The 25,984-nt window shown below is 38.3% G+C and overlaps 1 protein-coding gene across 6 annotated transcripts in view; it reads left to right on the top strand.

The window, feature by feature from the left end:
- The window catches only part of LOC136850230 (E3 ubiquitin-protein ligase TTC3-like), a 477,716-nt gene that overhangs the window by 385,123 nt on the left and 66,609 nt on the right, over positions 1 to 25,984 (top strand). For all 6 annotated transcript variants that reach the window (XM_067123873.1, XM_067123870.1, XM_067123869.1 and 3 more), the window contains 2 exons: positions 4,575 to 4,842; positions 5,565 to 5,656. In XM_067123873.1, the coding sequence (XP_066979974.1) occupies positions 4,575 to 4,842; positions 5,565 to 5,656 (360 nt within the window). The remainder of the gene's footprint in view (positions 1 to 4,574; positions 4,843 to 5,564; positions 5,657 to 25,984) is intronic.

Consider the following 25,984-nt stretch of genomic DNA (forward strand, 5'->3'; position numbering starts at 1 on the left):
CCTGATTTCTTCCAGCCCATGCCTCCAGATTCTCCTGCATCTGTATTTTTGATGAGGAAGCAAGCTACTGACTCTTGCCTTCCTAAACTTGTCCTCTCCTCTACATCGAAGAGTGCTTTGAAAGAGGTCAACGAGTGGTTGGCTTCTAAGAGGGACTCTGGCAAAACTACTTTTTCATTCCCTCCTTTGAAGCTTCTTAAGAGGACGTACAGGTTGTATGCCACTGGGGAAGCTCCTTCCTTGGAAGTTTCTGCCTCCTCCCTGGGGTACTTCTCCAGCTTGGTTGACGCTATACGCTGTACTGCTTTCGCCTCTGCAAAAGTCTTTTTCTCTTTCAGAACTGGATCATCTGGTACAGAATATCTTCAAGGTTATGGATATTTTTAGTTTCCTTGATTGGTGAGTGGATGCTATGGCAAGAAAAGTTGAAGACTGCCCAGTTCTTGCGGAGGACTTCGCCTCGGACTGGCTTGATGTTCTGTCTTGTGCGGACAAGGCAGTTAGGGACAGTTCAGCAGAGTTTGCACCTTTATATGCAATGGGCTCTTTGAAGAAGCGAGAGCTGTGGTGCTCCTTTACCACTAAGGGAGTTGCCACATTTCAGAAGTCAGCACTTTTGTTTGCTCCTCTCATTAAGTCTTACCTCTTCTCCCAGGGCACTGTGAAGGAAGTTCTTTCTGCTTTGCAGAAAAAAGCGACGAACAATCTTCTAGCTCAATCCTCGAAGCGTCCCAAGGTAGTTTCTGCAGTCGCTCCGAAGGCCTTCTCGCCTCTGCAACCTCAACCCTTTCATGGAGGACGACCCAGATTCCAGTTAAGACCTCGCTCCAATCTTCGTCCCCCAGTGAAGTTGTTTAAGAAATCATCTGCCAAACCAGCCACCAGCAAGTGAGACCTGTGTCCTTCATGCCCAGTAGGTGCCAGGTTGCACCATTTTTGGAAGGAATGGAGGTGCAGAACCTTGGGTAGTGCAGGTTTTAAAACTGGCTACTCCATTCCTCTCAAGCAGAAGCTGCCGCTTTCCAAGTCGCTGATCACCTTGACGGCTTACTTGGCAGGGTCCGAGAAGTTTTCAGCCCTTGCCCAAGAGGTAGATTCTCTCCTTTGCAAAGGAGCAGTGGAGGAAGTAGTAGACCAGTCTTTGGAAGGTTTCTACAAGAGGCTTTTCGTTGTCCCCAAAGGTTTCTACAAGAGGCTTTTCGTTGTCCTCAAGTCTTCCGGGGGCTGGAGACCCGTGTTGGATGTCAGCACCCTGAATTTGTTTTGTGAAGACCAAGTTCCACATGGAGACAAACCGTCCTGTCATGTCATCTCTCCATCAGGGTGACTGGATAGTCACCCTGGACATGCAGGATGCCTACTTTCATGTCCCAGTCCATCCGGACTCAAGGAAGTTCCTGAGGTTCGTGTTTCAGGGCTGGGTTCTTCAGTTTCAGGCGCTGTACTTCAGCCTGGCCATAGCCCCACAGGTATTTACTCAAATTCTCACTCCCCTTGGTAAATTGGCTTCATCATCTTGGGATCAATGTTTCCCTATACCTGGACGACTGGCTTTCCAGCTCTGTCAGAGGAGCAATGCACGAAGAACTGAAAAACGACTCTTTGCCTAACACAGGAGTTAGGCATCCTTATAAATGTTCAGAAATCCCAAATGACTCCGACTCCGAGTATTCATTATTTGGGGATGACTCTGAACTCTCAAATTTTTCAGGTTTTTCGCTCCCCCAAGAGAGTAGAGTCGTACCTCCGAACAGTGCAGGAGTTTCTCAGTCTCTCAACCTGTTCTGCTCTTCATTGGATGAGTCTTTTTGGAACGTTGGCCTTGGTGGAATCTTTTGTGACGTTGGGCAGCCTTCATATGAGACCCCTGCAATTCTTCCTGAAGGCAAATTGGTGCAGGGAGACTCAATTGGACTCCGTCGTCTTCCCAGTCACGTTGGAAATCAGAGAGGATCTCCGATGGTGGTTATCTGAGGAGAGACTTCAAGAAGGAATCTCTCTCTTCCCTCTGAACCCGTACTCCAACGCCTTAGACTTAGGGTGGGGAGCTCTGTTAGGGAGTCAGAAAATGTCTGGAATATAGAACCCAGTTCAGAGGTTGCTGCACATAAATGTCAGGGAGTTGAAAGCCATTCATCTGGGCCTTCAGGCTTGTTCTCCGCTTGTCTCGGGAAAAAGTAACGATCTACTCGGACAACACCACAGCTCTATCCCACGTTTGCAAGCAAGGGGGCACCTGCTCCTTCACTCTCTGCATGGCAGCGAAAGACCCCCTTCTCTGGGCAGAGCAGAAACAAGTCAGGCTGTTCCCTCACTTCATTCAGGGGAAGATGAATGTTCTGGCGGACAAGTTAAGCCGCGGAAGCCAGGTTCTCCCGACGGAGTGGACCTTAGATTTCAGAGTCTGCAGCGATCTGTGGAGGCTTTGGGGCAAGCCCTCCATAGATATTTTTGCAATGCCGAAGAAGAACCGATTTCCTCTCTTCTGCTCTAGTATCCCAGACCCTCTAGCATGGGCAACGGATGCAATGCTGTTAGATTGGACAGGTCTCACTGTTTATGCCTTTCCCCCCTTCGGGTTGAGTTGAGAGGTGTTGAACAAGTTCAGATCTCATCGAAACGTCTCGATGACACTCATCACTCCATTCTGGCCAAGGAAAGAATGGTTTCCGAATATGCTGCAACTGCTTGTGGACTTTCTGAGGCTCCTTCCACAAAAACAGTCACTGCTCAAGCAGCCCCATTTTCGCAGGTATCATCAAGGATTGTCCGCACTGGCCTTAATAGGATTCAGACTCAGGAGCCTCATCAGAGCAAAAGGACTTTCACGTAGGGCTGCAGAAGCTATTGTTAGATGTCGAAGAGCTACTTCTAGCAAGCTCTATCAGTCCAAGTGGACAGTGTTCAGAAGATGGTGTGGACAGAATAACGTCTCTTCTTCTGAAACCTCTGTGAGCCCGATTGCGGACTTCTTGCTCTTCTCAAAGACTTCTTAAAGACTGTTAAGGGCTATAGAGCTATGCTTAGCTTGGTGTTTAAGCACAGAGGCCGTAACCTGTCTACGAACCAGGATATTAGTGATTTCGTCAAGTCTTTTGAGACCTCTAAGATAGAGAATCGTTGTACAGTCTCTTGGAATGTGGACGCTGTCTTGTTCTGCCTCTTTGAAATCTCTTACCCAGAAGACTCTGTTCCTAGTAGCTCTGGCTACAGTGAGACGAGTAAGTGAACTCCAAGTCATAGATAAGAAGCTTGGTTTTGCACAAGGAGATGCAGTGTGCTCTCTTTCGCTTGGTTTCCTCACCAAGAACGAGGACGCTTCACATCCCTGGCCCCACTCGTTCATTATCAAGAGCTTGGAGAACATTCTTGGTCCAGAAGAAGAGGAGAGACATCTTTGCCCTGTGAGGGCTTTGCAATACTACCTCCGCAGGACTGAGAAGTTCAGAGGTTCCTCTAACAGCCTCTGGTGTTCGGTGAGAAACCCTTCTCACCCGCTTTTTAAGAATGCTCTCTCTCTTTTCTTTAGGAGTCTGATCTCAAGGCACATTCTCAGGTCCAAGAAGACACCTTTCCGATCCTGAAGGTAAAGGCACACGAGGTTCGAGCCGTTGCCACTCCTCTTGCTTTTCGACATAATGTGCTTTGTCTTCTGTACTCCAATCGACTTTTTTGAGATCGAAATCTGTGTTTGCTTCGCTCTACCTGAAAGATGTGGAAGCCGTGTTTGAAAATTGTAGTGTGTTAGGGCCTTTATCTCTGGCTGGCATAGTGTTGGGAGAGGAAGCCTGGGGGGTACAGTGTACTTGGAGTACCCACCAGTTTTTTATGGTTGGGGTGATGGTTGTCTAGTTTTTAATTGCGGTGTAGGTGACAACTTTGTTTTTATTCTAGTCATGCCCAGGGCAAGGGCACCCTCTTTTGTCTTTGTCAGCCATCTGTGAACCTCCACAGCTGCAAAGCACCCACTGAAGTAGGGGCGACTCTGGCCAATATGCCACACCCTCTACAGTTTGAGATGAGCTCCGACCAGAGGCAGTATTTACCTGTAGCAGCTCTCTTACCAGGTAAGATATAACAAGCATTGTCTCAATGCTACCAAATCTTCTAGTTCAAGGTCATTATCTTTATTAAAGTTTTGGATTAGTTTATGTCTGTCTAACCCACCTCCTCTCAGTGCGGAGTCAGCTATGTAATTGCTTGGTAAGTCACTTAAATAAAAGTGACATATTTATGATGAAGTTTTATATATACTTACCAAGCAGTTACATAATTGGATCCCTCCCTCCTTCCCCACAGATGGGCATTTTGGCTCAAACAAATTGATGTTTTGTGCTGAGTTGTACCTGTCAGTCCCGATAGTGGGCGGGACCCTGTCACCTACACTAGTGATGGTAGCGCCACCGCAAAATTTAAATTTTTGGTCTGCCATGGTAGGAAGCTGGTAACTATGTACTTGCTTGATAAGTATATATAAAACTTTATTATAAAAATGTAATTTTTGACCAGAACTGTTACATAATTAACTTGAAGGGATCATTGGTTTGTAATGATGAATTTGGGAATTATTTCAGAATGCCAAAAAGCTAGTTCAGAATTGTGTTCATGAGTTGCCTCCAGAACGACAGTATGCTTGTGGTTCTCCAGCATTGCTCACATCATCAACAACACAAGCATTCCCTCTTGAGCCCCAAATGGTGTCCCAAAAGTTACCAGGTCCTCCTGGATTTGAGTCTCAAAAACCTTTAGGCTTATCAAAGATTGTTCCTGCTCTAGGTGCCTTTAGTGGTGGAGCTATTCCAAAAGGCACTGTTGCTTCAGGTTCAAAAGTTGTCGTGACAGGTAAGGTGTGAGTGTACAGTATCTAGAATTTTGACTTCTATAACAAAGCTAATGTACTAACATCAGTTTCTGTCAATATTTTGTGTGTTTATATTATTTTTTAACTGTAAAATTAAAAGTTTCAAAGTTTTGAATATATTTATTATATTTTAGCTGTATAAAATGAAAAGGTGTTCAAAGTTTTAAATGTAAACAAAAAATTTTGCAGTGGGAATTGAAGTTTTTAATCTTTCATTGTAGGAACATTACAGTTTATTTCAACTTCTACCATTAGAGACATCTAGTGCAAGTTGAGATTTGAAATTACCATTAGGGTTATAGCATAGTTAATGTTATTAGCTCATGGATGTAGTGTTGTTATTCCAAATTCTTGTGGTAGTTTACATATGAGGGCTCAAACCTCCTTGCTTTCAAACTGCTTGTGATAGTCTATAGATTTCAGAAAATTATTTATCTTTAAAGTATTAATGTTCCTTACAGGATAAGAATAGGACCCAATTACCAGCTAAAGGGGTCTCTCTCTCTCTCTCTCTCTCTCTCTCTCTCTCTCTCTCTCTCTCTCTCTCTCTCTCTCTCTCTCTCTCTCTCTCTCTCTCTCTCTCTCTCTCTCTCTCTCTCTCTCTCTCTCTCTCTCTCTCTCTCTCTCTCTCTCTCTCTCTCTCAAACTTAGCAACAGATGAAATTTTTATTTGATCATATTTTTCCTTTTACATTAATAACAGAAACAGATGCAGGAGCCACTCAAAAATATCCAGACTCACACAAGTTATTCATTGGAAAACTTCCTTGGGAAAGCACGGAATCAGATATAAAGGTAAATACTGTATCATTTAGTTTTGTTTTTGTTTGTTTTCTCTCTTCAATTTATTTTTTTTTGTTAAAGACTAGATAGTCTTGGAAACATTCATCATGAGTAAGGTTAGATTTCATTTGAAAACTCCAGGTAAGACTGGTTGCACTCATGATTTATGAGGTGGGGTTGCATCTTTAAGTGTGTTCTAAAAGTAATCAAAGACTAGAATTTTAAAATGCGATTAGTACCTAAGCATGGGAAGTGGATGAGTATCACATTGATTAGAAGATGTAACATTTGGAAGTTTTTTTTTCTCTATGTGATTGAATATATTTTTGGAAGATTTGAAGTTAAGGTACAGTAATTTATGAGGCTAGAAAATGTTACAAACACAGAAGATGTTCATTACCTTGTTTAGTTAATGATTTTAACCAGTCAGATGACAGATGTTATTATAACAGTTCCATATTGGAAACTTTTGTGTCCAATATCAGGTTTTACCTTTCAGGCTGAAACATGTACAATGGAATGTTATTGCCCATCTTCAACTTTAGCCATTCTCCATTCCATGAAAAATATCAATTTTTTCATTCATAGTAAACTTCAGTGAAGACTTTCATATAACTTGTGTACAGTATATATTTTGGACAAGTCAGTGGAAGAACCCTAATGGTCTGGTTAAACTATTTTAGAATATTACATTTCAGATATATTTCATTTGGTCATTGCAAGGCCAGATGGGTATTCTTAGCCTGAAAGTTTTTCTTAAACTGTGCTTCAGTGTAGTTTTCTCATTTTGATAGTCTGTCAGTGCATCCCTCATTTTACTGTTCATGATAGAATGTACTGATCACTGCCATGTCGAGAAAAAGTATTGCATTAAGATTTAGCAAAGGTATTGCAGTTTACTTAAGGTTACGTAAGGTTACTTTGGCATTAAAAATGAGGTTGTAATTAGAAAACACAACACAGTTGTGGTAATCAAAGGCAGAGCACCAAACCTTACATTGTATTTAACATCATTTTAACACTAGTTAAAGATGAGCAACATATAGACGGTTGTACTGACTTTCATTTGTAGCTCTGGGAGAAGAATGTTCCCCAGCCATTATGAGCACTGGCAGGGGAGGGTAAAAGTTGTGCTGTGGTAATGTAATGAAACAAGAAATATATTTCTCATTTTATATTTTCCTATAGCAAAATCCATTTATCTTATATATTTTTTATATGCCTTGTTTGGTTGAATTTTAACATTATTCTTTCCCTGATTTGTATATTTTTAAATAAAAAAAAACTGGCATGAAGTAATGTGTTAGAAAATATAAAATGTAAGGAACTTTCAAATATGTATTTACATATGCAGCATGGTTTTTAAAATTTATAACCTTTTTGTTACACAACAAATTATATCTTAATTTCTCTTGCATAAAAGTTTGATTCCATAGTACTGTAATCACAATTTTGTGCATTTGAATTTTGAAATCTGTTTAAAAATAACAGTGGTGTAGCCTATGGAGATGAAGCAACATTTTTTTTTTTTTTAAACTGAATAAGTTTCTACATTTATTAGTTTTCAAAAGACATTTCTTCAAGCACAAATGTATTTTTATAACGATTCATAGGGAGCCAACATATTCATTGTTACTAATTGACTAAGGAAAGTAAGCACCTGCTTCTTTTTTTCTTCTCTACATATATTTTTTGTTAGTTTAAAATTACATAAGTTTTCCTTTGGCCTGTCAGTGCATAGTACTAGGCATAAATCAGATACCAGAGTATTCAAGTGTTTTACAAGAGAACAAGAGGTTTGAGAGTGAATAACTTTTGGCAGTCTTAAATTTATTTCTTCATATAGAAGGCATCATCAATCCATCAGGAAATATTCATAATGGGGGAAACATCACATACATAGTGAAAGGCACTGTATATGTAGATGTAAATATGTTTTGTACCAACTGGAAACACACAGAGAATTTAATTTTTTATAATAATTTTTCAATTTGGCAAAATCTTTGACCCGACAACATCATGACTACATGACTAATTCCATTTTGTGTCTTTGAATTAACCTGACCTTATATACCTTATATAAACTCCCTCAACCTTCTTATCCCCCAAGAAATTCATTTAGATTTATGGTAGTTTATTTATTTTACACAACCAGTACAGTACATATATATCAGATAATGGGAAGAGGACAAAACTAGACTTAGGAATAAAGTAAAAGAAAGTGTACCCGAGACGGGTACTGCTGTTTTGGTAATGTTAATTAAACAAATAAGAGATAGTCTGTTGTAGACTGCCAAGCATAATTACTAAAGAGGAGAGAGGGGAAAAAAGGTAAGAATAGAGTGACATTACATGTATTAAAAGTCTTTTAAATAGTACCTTTAGTTACATGATACCAGAAGGGTAAGTAATAAAAAACATTGTGTATGCATGGAGACCAAGATTTTAAGGATAACGGTTGAAAGTTTGACTGCTTTTAATAATAATAAATCAAAGCATTTTCCTGATGCCTGGGCCGCCCTCTGTCATCATGCCTGCATTTGTTATGAAACTGGAGAAACACAAGGTACCTAGAGGGAAAGCAGCAATAGCAAAAAACCACAGCTCATAACAATAACGAGGCAGCAAGTAAGAGGCAGATTTAAGGTATTCTGATTGGGATGTCTACATACAGTCAGATGTTTTCTCACACCTGAAGAATGGTTAACAATTCTACATGCAATTTAGGAAGAGATTTCAAATACATATGGTTGGAAAGCTTGCAATGCCTTACATACATTAGTAATTACAGTTCTAACAAGGACATAAAGTATCTTCTGAAAAATGCATAAAAGATCTTTTGAATCAGGAGCGCTGGATCTATGTTTCCTGAGATACTTAGTGCTTCATGCAGATATTGTTTTGAAGCAAGGATGCCTTGAGAGTTGCAGCGACAGATCTGGACCTCACAATACTCCCCCTCTCCCCCCCCCAAGGAAAGGGGGTAAGCCTAGGGGAGTGGGTCACAGCCTGGGATAGGATATAGGCCATTTTTAATCTGTTGGTGGAGACCCAGGTGATTCTCCCATCCACCGTCAGCTGATACGCTTTCTCTCTGCATTGTAGTATGTGGTGTGCTCCTGAGTAGACTGGAAAAAATGGGGGGGGGCCGCTTATATGCATCTATTCTTATGAATACATACTTTCATCTTTTAAGGTCTTCAGGGATGTATTCTTTTCTTGCTGCGTCGTATCTTGTTTTCGCCACTATATTTTCCAATACTCTACGGGTGTCTGGAAGAGTCGTGGGCTCTGTTGTGTTTTGAAAAACATCTGCTGGCATTGTCAACGCTTGGCCATAGAGTGCTTCTGCCAGTGATGTGTTGAATGCTGCTTGCAGGGCTGTTCTTAGTCCCAGCAAGACCCACAGTAATTCCTTTCTCTAACTCCTGCCTTGACATCTAGTGGTGAGTGCTGATCTGAGGGAATGGTGCAGCCGCTCCCATGTGCCATTTGCTTCGGGGTTGAATGCTGTTGTGTGAATGAGTTTTGTCTCAAGGCTTGCCGTGAGGGAGCTCCATAAGGTGGAGGTGAAGGTAGCTCCCCTGTTGCTTGTTATGTAGTACGGTACTCCATGCCTGCTGACCCAACTCTCACAACTCACACAACTCTCTGCTGTCTACTGCCTTACTGGTATTGCCTCTGGCCATCTGGTGTTCCTGTCAATGATCATGAAGAGATACCTGTACCCCTTGGAGGGGGGGGCAGGGGTCCCACGATGTCAACGTGGATGTGGGCCAGTTGTCACTGTGTTGCTGGATGGGCTGGTGGTGGTGATGGTGTGATATCAGTCATCTTTGGGGTCACCAGTATAATGAGGCAGAATCAAGGTGTTCTGATTTATTGACACAAAATCTCTGACAGGTCAGGAACTCTTGCGAGCTTAAAAGTAGCATATGACATTAAGGAAAAGCAGATGGGTGTCTATGAACAGTCAGATGTGTTTCCTCACACCTGAAGAATGGTTGACGAATCTATATACAATTTAGGAAGAGATTTCAAATACATATGTTGGAAAGCTTGCAATGCCTTACATTAGTAATTACAGTTCTAACAAGGACATAAAATATCTTCTGAAAATGCATAAAAGATCATTTGAATCAGTATCGCTGGATCTGTGTTTCCTGAGATTACTTGGTGCGTCATGTAGATTTTGTTTTGAAGCGAGGATACCCTGAGGGTCCCAGTGACAGATCTGGACCTCACATAACCACCGGCAAGATGAGACTTTTTGACACCAGTGCCATTCATAGTACCATTCAGTCTTTCCATTTTTCCATTGCATTGAGGATTGTGATACTGTGTATTGGAATAAAGAACATTTATTCTTCAGGCATTAAGCAGGAATCTCTGGGAGTGGGTGTATGAAGCCTTCGCAAAGACTGGGAGGAATGGTGAAAGGCACTAGACAGCTTTACTTGCCGTCATGCCGATGGGAAATTAAAAAGGAAACAAGGGCATTTGTCTTCCATGCCTTCAGAATGCTGTATCACTTTTAAGTGACCAAGAGAAAGGTTGTTTGTAGATTTCATCTTTTATACTGCATGCTAATATCATTCTTTAAATGTCTTCTGATGAATTTTAGGTTCCTGTCTTAATAAAGTGTGACAACATAGTAACTCCCAGTGGGAAAGATTCTCATGCAGCGTTTCAAGCCTGTTAATGCTAGATATAGTAAACTATAAGAATGTATCTTTGGCAGCAATTTGACTTCCTAGATGGGAGATGATATTGTCCTGGGAAGAGAAAAGAAAATGACCAGTGATTAGCTTGAAGCATTTCACACAATAGCATCTTTGCAGCAGTCTTTCTTTTCTCTCTCAGATAATGTTTGCGAGTTATTTGACCTAGCTGTTTTTACTTGCAACACTAGGCAAGCTGCTGCTGCAAACAGTATCATTTTTTAGTATAAGGTTTAATTCTCAGTTTGCTAAGAATTTAATTTTTTTTTATTACAGTCAAAGAAAGGGAAGGGTCCAATCTACACATGGGTCTTGCTCAGTACTTACCTCTTCTAATCAATCAATCAATCTTCTAAGCTGTCTCCTGTGTCTTTGCTTTTTTGGTATTCCAGTGCCAAGTAATTTTACTGTATGTAAGTCATTATGGCCCTTGAAAAGACAGAATGCTAGCAAGGGAATGAGAGAGAAAGAAAAACCTATGGAGATTCAGAAGGAAATGTAGTAATAAATGGTATCTGAGAGGTTGATTTGGCGAAGGAGTATGAGGTGGACAAACAAACAAATTCATTTACAGCCACTACCCTACTTACGAACGAGTTACATTCCAGACAGCTGTTCATATCTTGAATTGTTCGTAAGTTGGTTGTTAATATGCAGTTCATAATTTTTGTTGATGTTTACTTTCCAGAGTTAACTCAGGAATGTAAACATCAACAAAAATTATGAACAACATATTAAAAACCAACATAGAAACAATTCAAGATACGAACAGCTGTCCAGAACGTAACTCGTTCGTGAGTAGGGCAGTAGCTGTAAAGGAAATTTGTTTGTTTGTCCACCTCATACTCCTTTGCCAAATCAACCTCTCGGATACCACTTATTATTACATTTCCTTCTGAATCTCCATAGGGTTTTCTTTCTCTCCATTGCCTTACTAGCATTTCTAGTCTTTTTAAGGGCCATAATGACTCATATACAGTAAAACCCCAGTCTTCATGTTCTCACGATTTGCGGACTCACCGATTTGTGGGATTTTATGTGGAACATTATGCATTATTCGCGAGAAATTTGGCAATTCACTGACTTTTTCATCGAGAAATATTCACTAATTAGTGTATTTTGATGTTATTTTCATGACAATACATTTTTTATGAAAAAATAATGATTTACTAATTTCCAAATATCAAGATTAGTAAGATTAAATAATAATGATGATTAAATAATAATAATAATAATAATACTGTAAGATTAAATATGTAATAAGATGAAATAATATGTAAAGTTTATCTCTCTCTCTCTCTCTCTCTCTCTCTCTCTCTCTCTCTCTCTCTCTCTCTCTCTCTCTCTCTCTCTCTCTCTTACTGAGATGAGAGAATTTTTATGTTATGTTTATTTGTTTTGTATGATAAATGATTTACCTAATAATATACTGTAATTACAACATTTATGCATTTCCGTAGTAAGTAAATGAAAAAATTTAAACAAACAAATTCCCCCCCTCCCCAATCTTTTTTCCTGAGTCTTGGAGGTCATGGGGGAGGGTGAACCTGTCAAATATGTCAGGTAGCCTGACAGCAAGGGCTGGGTGGCTAGTGTTGCCAACCACTACGGAGACGTATACTGGAAAATTCTCTCTCTCTCTCTCTCTCTCTCTCTCTCTCTCTCTCTCTCTCTCTCTCTCTCTCTGTGTGTGTCTTGCCAAAGGGTAGAATTTGAGAAATAAATAGATAGCTAGATAAATAGATACTTAGTTCATGGTGTTTTAAAAATGCAAAGGTACATCTTTGGAAGACAAAAATGAACTTATAGATTTTTTTTGTCAGTTGCTTAAAGAGAAATGGATTAACATTCCTCAAGAGATTAAAGAGATAAACTCTCTCTCTCTCTCTCTCTCTCTCTCTCTCTCTCTCTCTCTCTCTCTCTCTCTCTCTCTCTCTCTCTCTCTCTCTTGCTTGTGCTGACTGATTACAGTGTAAATTAGTGGTAACTCACTCTATCTTAATATAATTTCAAAGAGTAATACAGTAAGAGGATAATAATTCAAGTTATATTTGATGTAGGATGATACTTTAAGTATAAATTTGATATTTGAACTTTCAAGATAGGCTGTTAAAAGCATTATTAGAGGGGGTTGTTAACTATTGCGGATTTTAATATCATGGGGCCGGGGTCTGGTACGCATCCCCCGCAAATACGGGGGGTCCACTGTTTACTATTTTCATTGCAGTTTTAAGTCATGCAGTATTATAAAGAATTACTTTGGATGCTAGAAAGGTAAAAAGAAGGAAATAAAATTTAGATTCATGCACCATTCAAAATTTAGTGTTTTTTCTATGCTTTGGAAGTTATAAACTTGGAGAGAATTTCGCAGGTGCAGTATCTGACATCATGAGTTCACAAAGTAAACAATATACACTGCCATCTGTTGACAAAAATACATACTAAACATTTCCTATGGGGAGAGGAAATACAGAATATGACACTAACATATTAAAATAGATTTAACCAACTGTCTAATGGGGCTGTCTTCATTCTAAAATAGAATTCCACAATGAAATATTATTCCTGTTTCAAAGCATTCACACTTTTGACAATTGGCTATTTGATAAATAACTCACACCATTCAATCCTTGAGAGCAGAGAATCTAGAATAACACAAACAAATCTGTAGTTATTGTCCAGCTTTTAATCAATTGCATATATCAAGTATTGGAAACAGATCTTTGAAAGAATTTGTCAGAATCCTCATCATTTTCACTTTATCCAATTGTTAAGTTTATGACAATTTACACTGTATTAGATAAGCTTTGATATAGTTATTAAGAACAACCGTTCAGGCCAGCCTCTGAGAATTAAGAATGTTTAAACTCAGGGATTTGGCTAGAATATTTATCATAATAGTGGGAAATTCATCCAGCCAGAAAGTGGTCAAATTTGCAAGTGATTGAGCAAGCAGAGGAGCAGGCTGATGGCTGAGTTGGTTTGGAGTGGTGGGTTGGGAGGGTGTTGTTGGATAGGATAACACCTAGCCATTCAGCAGAAACATTGTCTAAAGATGGCTGCACCTTTGCTGTACTCAGAGGAGGATGGTTCCCTTGCTGACCTGAAATCTGGAATGGACAGCTCCTTTGTCAATAATGCAGACATATACAGAGCTGCACCTTTGGCTTTCCACATCTTGTAGGTCCTTCTCTTCATAAATTGCAACCAGTGTTCAGGTACCCGTTATGGCACATCTCTTAGGTGAGGTTGAGAGAACAGATTGCATGTGTCAATTGCTATGTAACAGATGTAGGTCTATCAGGGTCAGACATGGTGTGGCAAATCTTCCCCAGTAACCCTGTGTATAATGCTGATGCATCTCCACAAAGGTTAATAATGCGTAATACAGTACAGTATAGAAATACAGTACATGTAAAGTGCAGTGCTACAAGTACACCTAACATTTGCTGTACTAGTTGGTAGCTTAATTATTATGAAGATTAACACCATACATTGAACAATGAAATGTGAACTTACTTTTTAAGAAAAGTTAAAGCATCATAAACTGTAATGCTCCTAGTTATAATTAACAAGCACTTATTAATGCTAGAAGAGCCCAGAAAGATGAACACAAAAATATTCAAAGCTACACCTTCAAATAACTTACGTTAGGCCTGGAAAGAGAAAACAACCCTAATTAGGTAACCTCTTATTAACTAGCCAAAAACCTTAACAAGAAACAATAAAAAGGCCAAAAAGCTTTTGATAATAGGTACTAAAGCTCCGTGAAAGTCATACTAGATTCATACTTTCATCTTTTAAAGATCTGAAACAATTGAATGTATAGTTACCAGGAGATAAATTATACAACTAGTTGAAGACTTAAGGATTAATGAAATATCCATGTGGAGAGCTGAGATGAGAAGGGATCAGTAACAGTCGATTAGAAAACAGGTTTTGACATAGGAAAAACCAGTTTTTGGTAGTCACTATTCATCCTCAGAGATGACAGAATTTCAGAATTTTCTGATGACTGGGAGTCGAGTTTATGGCAGAAATAAAGTTATTTGTCTCCACCATCCCAGTATCTGATAGTGCTATAAAGGAATGTGCAACATTTGTCCTCCCTTATGAGAAGAAAAAGCCCCTATTGGACATGGCTACCTAGCAATTTGGGATCCTATGAGAAAAATATCAGGACAGCCATGGCAGAATTTCATGCTAGGCTCCTCCTATTAAAGAGCTTCCAGTCTCTTCCAGAACAGTGTTCACTACAGTAGCCAAAACACTTATGTGGACCCTATTGGTAGCATTACAACTCTCTGGAGTGTTAATTAGGGCTTGGAAGGAAGCATTGGTGGGCTCAACATTTCGCTCCCCAGTGTAACCTCCCTATTGCTTTCTTTCCCTATCTGTTGGGACCCTTTTTGAAGAGTCTGTTGCACAACTTACTAAATGAGCCCAACAACAGAGTTGCATAATATATACTGTTCTTGAAAAAGGGAGTCTGAGAAACATTACCCTTGAGAGTTTCCTCGTCAGCCCAAGAAAGCTTGGTATGAATCAAAGCTGTACAAGCCTCCAGTCACTACTAAAGGACCCCTCCAACGAAGTAGTTTTTTTCCAAAAACAGACCCCCTTTTAAAAGGGGGCCATAGAGAAAGACTGCTTTATTTGCCACCGCTCTTCAGCATCCCCAAGAAGCATTCCTCCGAATGAAGGGTGATCTTTGACCCGTCAAATTTGAACAAACATATTGTTTGCATGAATTTTTATATATACTCTACTTATTTAATGGGAGCGCAGGAATGAAGGATTTTAACTGGTGGCCTGCTTTGATGATTGGCTAATCTGGGGAGCCACCAGAGAAAGTACTGACGAAACCTTAGAGTGGTAGTTGACAGACTCCAGTCAAAAGGTTTTTAAATAGGAACAAGTCCCAACTTACATCCAGCAGACTTTTTCTGAGGCTGGGACTTTGTTGGGTTACTCTTTGTTGCCAGCTGTCTCTTCCCAACAGCACTCAAACCAGAATAAGTTAAGACCTAGAACATTCCTTGTACAGCCCAGCTTTTCCAGATGACAATTGGAACAAAGTCAGGACCTGTTACAATTTGGGTCAGTGGTAGATCTAATCCTGAGACTGTAATTAGGATTTAACACTCTGGCTCTCACATGCCAAGAAAAGGCTTTGTGATCATCTCCATCAGAGATTGGGAAGAGACTCTGTCTGTTGACCTGGAAGGGGTCTGACAAACAGGCTGACCCGAATCCACCATTCATACAAGTGGTAATATGTATGGATGCTTCCTTGAGAGGTTGAGGAGGCCATTAGGAGGGTTGTCAGTTATGGGGAAGATGGTTACCTGTTCTGAGGGAGTGTCATACCAGCTTCTTGGGGCTATTGGCAGTCTTTCCATCAGTTCCTCGTTGGATGGGTCGAGATCGTTCTCAGCTAGCACTTTGCTGGGCCTGCATTCGATTCTCTGACCAGCCAGTGAAGAATTAGAGGAATTTATTTCTGTTGACAGAAATTCATTTCTCGGTATAATGTGGTTCGGACTCCACAGCAAGCTGTAGGTCCCGTTGCTAGGTAACCAGTTGGTTCTTAGCCACGTAAAATAAGTCTAATCCTTCAGGCCAGCCCTAGGAGAGCTGTTAATCAGCTCAGTGGCCTGGTTAAACTAAGGTATACTTAACTTTTTGTCTTTCCATCTCAGAAAATTGAAACCTCTCCAAAAGGGACCCACATTTTGTTGGTTCTAGACAATATGACTTCAGTGTCTTATATCTAGAGGTTAGGCTCATGTTGAGCTACTCTCAAGTCAATAATTGCTAAGATGCTTCCACAGTCCGAAAGTGAACTGGTTTGCCACATGCGAGAACCATCAACTTCCAGAGTGTGTCTCTGAACCTGGACATTCAGGCGATAAGAAGAGATGCATTTCTACAAGACCGGAACAGATGGAGAGCGTTATACCTCTTTCCTTCATTGTCCCAGATTTCGAAAGCTTTGACAATCTATCTTTCAACGGAACCACTTGCCTAGTAGCCCTGAGTTAGTTAAACAGTCATTAGTTCCTTATTTCTCCAACAACAGGCGAAAGAATAGATTTCATTGCCGTCTGTTGTTCTATCCCAGACAGGAGGAGGGGAAGTCATTTTCTCTTCCTCCTTACTGAGCCATGACCTTCATGTGGTATTTTAAATCTAAGTCTCCCATAAAGATTATTTGCCTAACATTGCTAGGGACCTAGTGCAAAAACTACTGACTTCATTTATCCAACATCCAGTCCGTATGGAAAGTGTGGTTAGATTTCCTCGACACTGAGAACCCTGTTGAAATCTGTTAAAACAGTTTTACATTTTATTATCATTTGAGGTCAGGCACCTTGATATTTCAATAGTCATGGCATACAAGGCAGCATGGGCAGAAATCTTGCCTTATGGTTTGGAACTTATTCTAGTATAGAAATTGTTAATTCCGTTCTCCAATTTTTACACTACAAAGGTCAGCTCCCTCAAGGTTTCCCATTTCCTGGTCCCTGAATAAGGTTAAGGAAGTTAGCAGGATGAGGACCCGTGGGAAGGCCTAGGAAATCATGGAGATTAACATAAACCTGACTGAAGTTCAGGCAGAAAGAACACATGACAGAGAAAAAAGAGAGAACTCATTTCAAGTTGAATCTCTTAAAGGGAAAAGTTGATGTTACAATATTTATGATGACGATGACTGATGACAACACTTGAAAGGTGATCGCTGTAGCAAAGTGGTCTTTTGTGATACATCATATCTGCAAAAAGATACACTTGACCTAGGATGCCTAAGGAATAGCATCTTTTTTCAGTTGTGTCATTGCTGGGAAATTACTGTCTCCTGGGCAACATCAATTTTGGGTGTAGGTTTTTGTTCCGGTGAGATAATTATTACCATATTTATTAATATAAGCCTAATAAATTGTTATGAATGCTTTTTAGCCATCTCGAAATAATAGAGTATGTGCTTGTTTGTCAGCAGTTTGCAATCCCAGGATAAAATTCTTCAGTATATATAGATGGATTTGAAGTGAAGCTACTCCAGTTATGAAAGCATCTCATATGTAGTTACAATCTCTTCTCTGATCAGCAGATATTGCCATAAGATGACATCAGTTTTAACATCTGCATTACAAAAAAACTAGCAAACAAACGTGAGCAATGCAGCAAACATATATATCTGAGCATTTACCACTAGTAGTATCCAAAAATTCAGTGCCATATATCTTTATCATTGCAAAACATTTTAAATAGCATGAGTTGAACATTACATAAATTTATTTTCCACCTTTGTTAGGATTTTTTTTGTGTATAGTATAATGGTACATGTTTCTTTTCTGTAACATAAAGATGGTTTTGACATATAGCAAAATGGGCCCTTAGAAGTAATGTGTAAAACTAATAGTGAAGTGAATGCTTTAAATGATCTATTAAGTTTCATCTAGATGAGTGACTTTGATATATTATCTCTATTCTCTTCACTTGAAATTAATGTTTTATTTTATGTTCATATAACATATTTCACATTTAAAATAATCTTTTGTAGGGAGTAATCAAAAGAAGTATTAAAATGATGTAGATAAGCAGTGGCATTAAGGTGAAGTCAGTTTTAGCTACAAACATTTTAAATACACACTGTGCATGTTTCTTTAGACTGTAATTGTTGGAATATGCTAAACCACATGCTGTATAGTATTATCCTTAGTTTGCCACCCTTGTTCAACAGTACTGTATGTACAGTCCAGTCAGCTAATTTGGAAGCTCTCAACACATGTACTGCTTAATGTGCAAGGTCAGCTAAGAATCCTGAAATAATAATATGCAAGCAGATTTTATATAGTCTATGATTCCACTATCAAAGTCAAGTATAAAACAGTAAAAATAGCAATATGCAAGCCTCTACTAAAATATGTGCCTATTAATTAAATTATAGGTAAATGCAACAATACATACAGGCATAAAGAACAACTAAAACTGTATTGATGCATGTGTATGTGTGTGTTGATGATATTCTACACACCAGTCCTTTCTCACTCTCTTCCTAAAATGTTTAAATAACAAGGTGTGCATAGCACAGCATAAACATAAAAGGTAAGAAATAAACCGCATTAAAAATGCAGTGAATATTTTATTAAAATTTTTATGCATGATATGTTTGCACATGATCATGCATTATTATGTTTATTCTTTGTTAGTCAGTTACTTTTAGGTGAAATGCTAATAAAGAAAAGTACTTTTACACATGTGAATTAGCAATGATTAAGTGCATACAGGTGTAAAAAATACAATTTCTCCTCATGTATAGGGGTTTTTGTGCTGAACTTCTTTTTTAGCCTGTAATCTTCTTTGTCTGCACCTTTTCCCACTTCTATGTGGGGTCAAGGTTTCTGACAGCTTTCCTCCACCTGTCTTGGTCCAACACATCATCCTCTGACAATTGTTTGTCTCTCAGATCTTTAATAACATCCATCCACCTTCGCTTCAGTCTTCCTCTCACTCTCCCACCATGCACCTCCATCTGCATCACTCTCCTCCCTACATGTGTCTCATCCCTTCTTCTCACATGGCCATGCCACTGCAGTCTTCTTTTCTGGGCCTTCTTGGATAGTTCTACAACTGTAGTAGGTCCTCTTATTCTTGCATTCTTGATCCTGGCCATTTTTGTCACTCCACACATCCATCTAAGCATTTTCATCTCCAGAATCCAATTTCTTCTCTTGCGCTCTCTTTCCCGGCCATGTTTCAGCTCCATATATCAAAGCTGGTCTCACTACTGTCTTGTACACTCTTCCTTTAACCTTTTAAGTTGATTCTACGATCACACAAGACACCTGGCATTCTTTTCCTTTAACCTTTTAATGAATCTGCGGTCACACAAGATGCCTGACATCCTTTTCCTTTAACCTTTTAAGTTGATTCTTTGTTCACACAAGACACCTGACATCCTTTTCCTTTAACCTTTTAACCCTTAAGGGACAGGCTAATTATGTATAATGTCACCCCCAGACCGGGCAAACTTTAAGGTTGGCCAATTTAAGAAAAAACAAATCATTGGAAAGGGGAAGATACATAAATGCACATGGTGTTTTACAACCCTGTGTGGGTCCTCTTTTACAAAACGCTTGTAAATTTTACCAAGTTATACATGTTTTTTGTAATTTATTTAATTTTGTAATTATAATTACAGCTCACACAATATCATAACAGATAGCTAAAATCAGTAACAAATTCTGAGCATATTTGTTGTAAAATAAGTAAATTTACTGAGATTGGGAAATACAGTAACTTTTTTGGATTTATACATGTTTTTTCTAATATTTCTTTCAGAATTACGACTATAACTGACATCATATCATATGAAAGATAAGAACTAAAACCAACAGTAATCCGTGGGTATATTTATGAGCAAATAAAAAAAAAAGATGTCATAGTAGAGAGAGGAGCAAGACATTCCCCCCCTCTGAGTCAAGAACAATACTGAAGTTCCCAAGATGCTCACGGTCGAGCTGAGCTGAATTCTTTAGTTGCCACAATTCATTTTTGGGCCATTGAAGTATTGGAAACTCTTTCCCGCTAGATACAGACAAATCGTATGGCATGTAACATTAATTCTCCTCAGAGGGGATCCGTCCACCACCCAAAACCTGTTTTAGATCCTCTATTGAGGGGATTTGTCCATTAAAGGTTATGGTTGATTTTGTGGTCACACAAGATGTCTGATATCCTTTAACCCCTTGTGAGGGTGACATGTATGTATATTTACTTATAACTTTGTGGTGGATTCCAGGTCACATGTACAGTGTATGTGTTCAAGATTTTGTGACATACTGTTTGAGCGAATTTTGCAAAAAAAGTGTTCAGATCACTTCCATGGGGCATAAATGACTTCTGGCAACTCATACACGGTAACTCTAGTAGCTCAGTAGAGGATAGAGGGAGATCAGTTTTGACTTGAGGTATCATAGGGGAATATACTGCAGCTCCTCATCCCAGGACGTCCCAAAAATATTTTACAATAAATATACTCAGAATTTGTAACTGATTTGAATTCTTATCTGTTATGATATTGTGTGAGCTGTAATTATAATTTTACAAAATAAAATTTTTAAAATTATTAGAAAAAACATTTATAACTTGGTAAAATTTGCATATTTTTATGAATGTCTTTTGGAAAAGAAGCCCCACACAGGGTTGGAAATATTCGCCTTCAACTTCCCCTGGATGGCACAGAAAATTTTTAGAATTTCTTTTCATATACCATGTGCATAATCATATCTTCCTCTTTCCATTGATGTGTTTTTTTTTAATTGTCCGTTCTTAAATTTAGACTGGTCTAGGGGTGTGCTTAACCCTTAAACGCCTACTGGATGTATCATACGTCGACTAAAATTGTCTGTTGAGTGCCAAGTGGACGTACCGTACGTCGACTACAAAAAATTTCAACCTTCGGTCAACTTTGACTCGACTGAAATTCGAAAAACGCAATCGTAAGCTAAAACTCTTACATTCTAGTAATATTCAATCATGTACCTTCATTTTGCAACAAATTGGAAGTCTCTAGCACAATATTTCGATTTATGGTGAATTTTTGAAAAAAACTTTTTTTCTTACGCCCGCGTGGTAACTTGGCCGAAAATTTCAGAAATTCTTTCATCATTTTGTCGTAATTTTTGCACTGTTCTATATTAGCCGTTACATAAAGTTTTATATATGAAAATGTGTGCAATTTCATGTACAATACAACAGAAAATAAGTCATGGTTGTAGCTTTTATCAGTTTTGAAATATTTTCATATAAATCACGATAACTGCCAAAATTTCAACCTTCGGTCAACTTTGACTCGACCGAAATGGTAAAAAAACGCAATTGTAAGCTAAAACTCTTACATTCTAGTAATATTCAATCATTTACCTTCATTTTGCAACCAATTGGAAGTCTCTAGCACAATATTTCAATTTATGGTGAATTTTTGAAATAACTTTCCTTACGTCTGCGCCAGAAATTCTTTCGTCACGTTGTAATGTTTGCACTGTTTTATATTAGTCGTTACATAAAGTTTTATATATGGAAATGTGCGCAATTTCATGTAGAATACAACAGAAAATAAATCATGGTTGTAGCTTTTATCAGTTTTGAAATATTTTCATATAAATGACGATAACTGCCAAAATTTCAAGCTTCGGTCAACTTTAACTCGACCGAAATGGTAAAAAAACGCAATTATAAGCTAAAACTCTTACATTCTAGTAATATTCAATCATGTACCTTCATTTTGCAACAAATAGGAAGTCTCTAGCACAATATTTCGATTTATGGTGAATTTCTGAATAAAAAAAAACTTTTTCCTTACGTCTGCGCGTGGTAACTCGGCCGAACATCTCAGAAATTCTTTCGTCATGTTGTTGTAATGTTTGCATCGTTTTACATTAGTCGTTACATAAACTTTTATATATGAAAATGTGCGCAATTTCATGTAGAATACAACAGAAGATAGCTCATGGTTGTAGCTTTTATCAGTTTTGAAATATTTTCACATAAATCACGATAACTGCCAAAATTTCAACCTTCAGTCAACTTTAACTCGACCGAAATGGTAAAAAAACGCAATTGTAAGCTAAAACTCTTACATTCTAGTAATATTCAATCGTTTACCTTCATTTTGCAATAAATTGGAAGTCTCTAGCACAATATTTCGATTTATGGTGAATTTTTGAAAAAACATTTTCCTTACGTCTGCGCAGTAACTCGGCCGAACATCTCAGAAATTCTTTCGTCTCGTTGTTGTAATATTTGCACCGTTTTATATTAGTCGTTACATAAAGTTTTATATATGAAAATGTGTGCAATTTCATGTAAAATACAACAGAAAATAACTCATGGTTGTAGCTTTTATCAGTTTTGAAATATTTTCATATAAATCACGATAAATAGAAAAAATTCGACTTTTGGTCAACTTTAACTCGACCGAAATGGTCGAAAACTGCAATTGTAAGCTAAAACACTTACAGTCTAGTAATATTCAATCAATTAGCTTCATTTTTCAACAAACGGGAAGTCTCTAGCACAATATTTCGATTTATGGTGAATTTTTAAAAAAACTTTTTTACGTCCGCGTTGTTTAATTCATGCATCATTTTGTGATAATATTTTCTCTGTGTTGCTTTGATCGTTTTACAATTTGTTATATACCAAAATCATCGCAATTTAGTGTACAATACAACTAAAAAAATTAACTCGTTAGCTTTAACCGTTGTGCTTACAGCGATTTGTATACAATTATATGAGTTTTTTTTCGCTGTCATATATTCCAATATTTATATATGATAATGATATTTTTTTTCATTTCTGATGGTTGCATACTAAACTTCAGGCAATGAGAAAAAAAGGAGCCAAAAATGAACTCTTAATCTTAAAAACTAAGCGTGCTGTGATTTTTTGAAAAAAAAAATTTTTCTGCTACGGCGCTAACTCACCGAACGCCGCCGGCATACGGGAGACGTTTTTGTAAATAGAGGCTCGGCGTTTAAGGGTTAATATATATTTAGTCTGGACTGTGAGGGTTAACCTTTTAAGTTGATTTTGAAGTCACATAAGACACCTGACATCTTTTTCCAATTTTTCCATCCAGCCTGCACTCTGTGTGTAATTTCTACATCCAAATTTCCATCACCAGCTACTGTTAAACCAAGATACCTTCATTTTTCTGTTTGGTTCAGCCTTGTCCTTTCCATACTTATCTCAGAGTCTTGATCTTCATTGAACCTTAAATATTCAGTTTTCTTTCTACTGATCTTTAATCTTTGTCTTCCAGTATCTTCTTCCATTGCTGTAGTTTTGACTCCACTGCCCCTCAGCAAACAGCATGCACCAGGGGGGTTTGATCTCTCATTCCTTGAGTTAACACAGCCATAATCAGGTCAAAAAGATATGGACTTAAAACAGATCCCTGATGTAAACCAACTCTTACTGGTATCCATTGAGTTAACCCAACACTGTTTCTAATCTGTGTTTTTGCTCCTTCATACATATCTTGGACCAACCTCACCTACTTCTCTGGTGTTCCCTTTGCTTGCATACACCTCCAGATCTCTTGGCACGGGACTCTTATCATATGCCTTTTCCAGATTTATGAATACTATGTGCAGTCATTTCTGTTTTTTCCAGTGTTTTTCCATCATCTGTCGAAGGGCAAACACAGCATCTGTCGTTCTTCCTGGCGTGAAACCAAACTGTTCTTCACCTACAGATGTTTCTTCCCTAATCCTTTGATATATTACTGTATTCTTTCCCAGATTTTCAAGGTGTGAGACATTACCTTTATTCCTTATAGATAAGCACAATAAAGCTTTATCTCCATTCTTTTGGTATCTTCTCTTGACTATATTTTCTTTGCTAGGTCCCACAGCATGTCTGTTCCTTCTTCAACCAGGCTCTTCCACACTATTGCAGGAATTCCATTTGGTGATATTGCTTTACCATTTTTAATCTTCTTTAGTGCCTTCTTTACCTCCCTCTTGTTAGTAGTATGTGGCATACCAAGGTTCTGGAGTCCATCTTCAAAGATTTTCTAGGATTTTCTTCCTTTAACAGATGTTCATAATATTTTTTCCACCTCATCTTTATCTTATCCTCATTGCATAAAACCACTCCATTCACATCCTTACCCTGTTTTATATGGGAGTAGTCTTTGGTGTTCTTGTCCCTCAGTATGGCAATTCTGTGAATTTTTCTCTCCCCTTCAGGTATTTCCAGCTCTCTTTACATGTCATCTTATGCTTTTGCCTTTTCTTGTGCAACTGCCTTCTTTACCTGTTTCTTGCCTTATCTCTCCATATCCTCTTGCTGTCCATCCTTTTCCCAGATCTTTTTGGGATCTTTTTTGGCTTTCACCACCTCTTTCACTTCATCATCTCACCACCAGGTTTCATTATCATCTGGAAGTTTCTTTCCAAATGTCTTTCCCAATACCTCTCCACCCACTCTTTATCACCTTACTGTTGTGATTCCACCATTCTTGCACTCTCCCCAGCAATCTGACTTCCCCAGCACTCTCTTTGATTGAATTCCTACCTCGCTTCCTCCTGTTTTGTCAGCTTCCACCATTTGATTTTTGGTGGGACATGTGCAGGCCTACCTTTTACTGTGTTTCTAATTTTAAAGTCCATTACCACCACCCTGTGCTGTACTACCACACACTATCCATTTAAAACTTTACAATTTCTCATCTCTCTCAGATGTGATCTTCCCATGATTTGCACATGAAGTCAATCTGTCTTTCTCTTGCTCCACTCTTGTATGTAATGTACTGATTTACTTTTTTCAAACCAGGTGTTGACAAGAGCCAAATCAAATGACACTGAGCAGTCCACAACTCTATCTCCCTCATCATATCTCTCTCTAACTCCCCAGCCACCAGCCACCATGCATCCTCTCAGTACCCTCTCTGGTTCTTCCTACTTGTCCATTCGTGTCACCACCAATAATTAATCATGCAATTGCTGAACTCTCTGTCACTAAGCTAACCAAGTAGAATTTCCACTATATTATATGCATAGCATCGTTATATTACATCTTGTTTCACTATCTGTAATGTCATCATTCCACACACATTTTGTAATTTTGACAGAAGTGTGAAACTTTTCCAGGTTGTTTATTGTGACACATTTTATATTTTCTTTTTTAACTGTAAAATCTGACCAAATTAAGATTTATATTAAAAAATAACAACATTGTTTTCAGTGAAACCATTCGAGTCATATAGCTTACAAGTTGTTAGTACTAAATCATTTTGTATATATTACCTTTTAATTATTTGCATCTAAATTTACCTAAAATGTGCAACAAATTAGTTACAAAAGGCAAACAGAATTATTATTGTCTCATAAGAAATAACTGTGCAAATTGAATTATTAGTAAGGAATACAATACTCCATAACTGTCCATCCCTCACATCATGGTAAGTTATCGCTTCCCTCACATCATGGTAAGTTACCGTACTTAATGGCAGTTCCTGTTTTCCTTTTATATTTTTGCACATAAACCAGTGTTTTCAATTGAGGGTTAATTTACCCATAAGTTTTAATCAAATCCGGACAGATAAAGTTTAAGACCTGGTAATGTTTCAACCATATACATTTATTCCCAGAAGTTTGTTTTCATAGTAATTTAAGGGGAGCGCACTCTTCGATTTTTTATGAATATTTTTGAAAAAAAAAATGGTTAAATGGCCGTAAGACATGAGCAACACCTTCGTTATCACGTGACCAAAGCATTTTTTCGAAATATTAAAATTGATGGGGTTTTGGGCCTCTGCCCCCCACACAGTGAGGTAGGGCTGATGTTTGGCTCCTAATGACTATTGTCATTTTTTCCTTTTGCCTAATTTATTAATTATTTTGATTTTTATATCACCTTATCTCCTACGTCTGGCAGCGTCTGGCAAAAACAATGGCTTGTTCCTTGGTGAATGCGTGGTAGGAGACAGGGTTGCCCCCAAACGTTAAAAGCGGGTGGTGGGCAACTTTTTACTCTGAGCAATTTTTTGCTATTTGCGGTGTTTTTTTTTTTTTTTTTTTTTTTTCTTTTTTTTTTTTTTTTTTCT

The sequence above is a fragment of the Macrobrachium rosenbergii genome, chromosome 21 (genome assembly GCF_040412425.1).
Source record: "Macrobrachium rosenbergii isolate ZJJX-2024 chromosome 21, ASM4041242v1, whole genome shotgun sequence".
NCBI lineage: Eukaryota > Metazoa > Arthropoda > Malacostraca > Decapoda > Palaemonidae > Macrobrachium > Macrobrachium rosenbergii.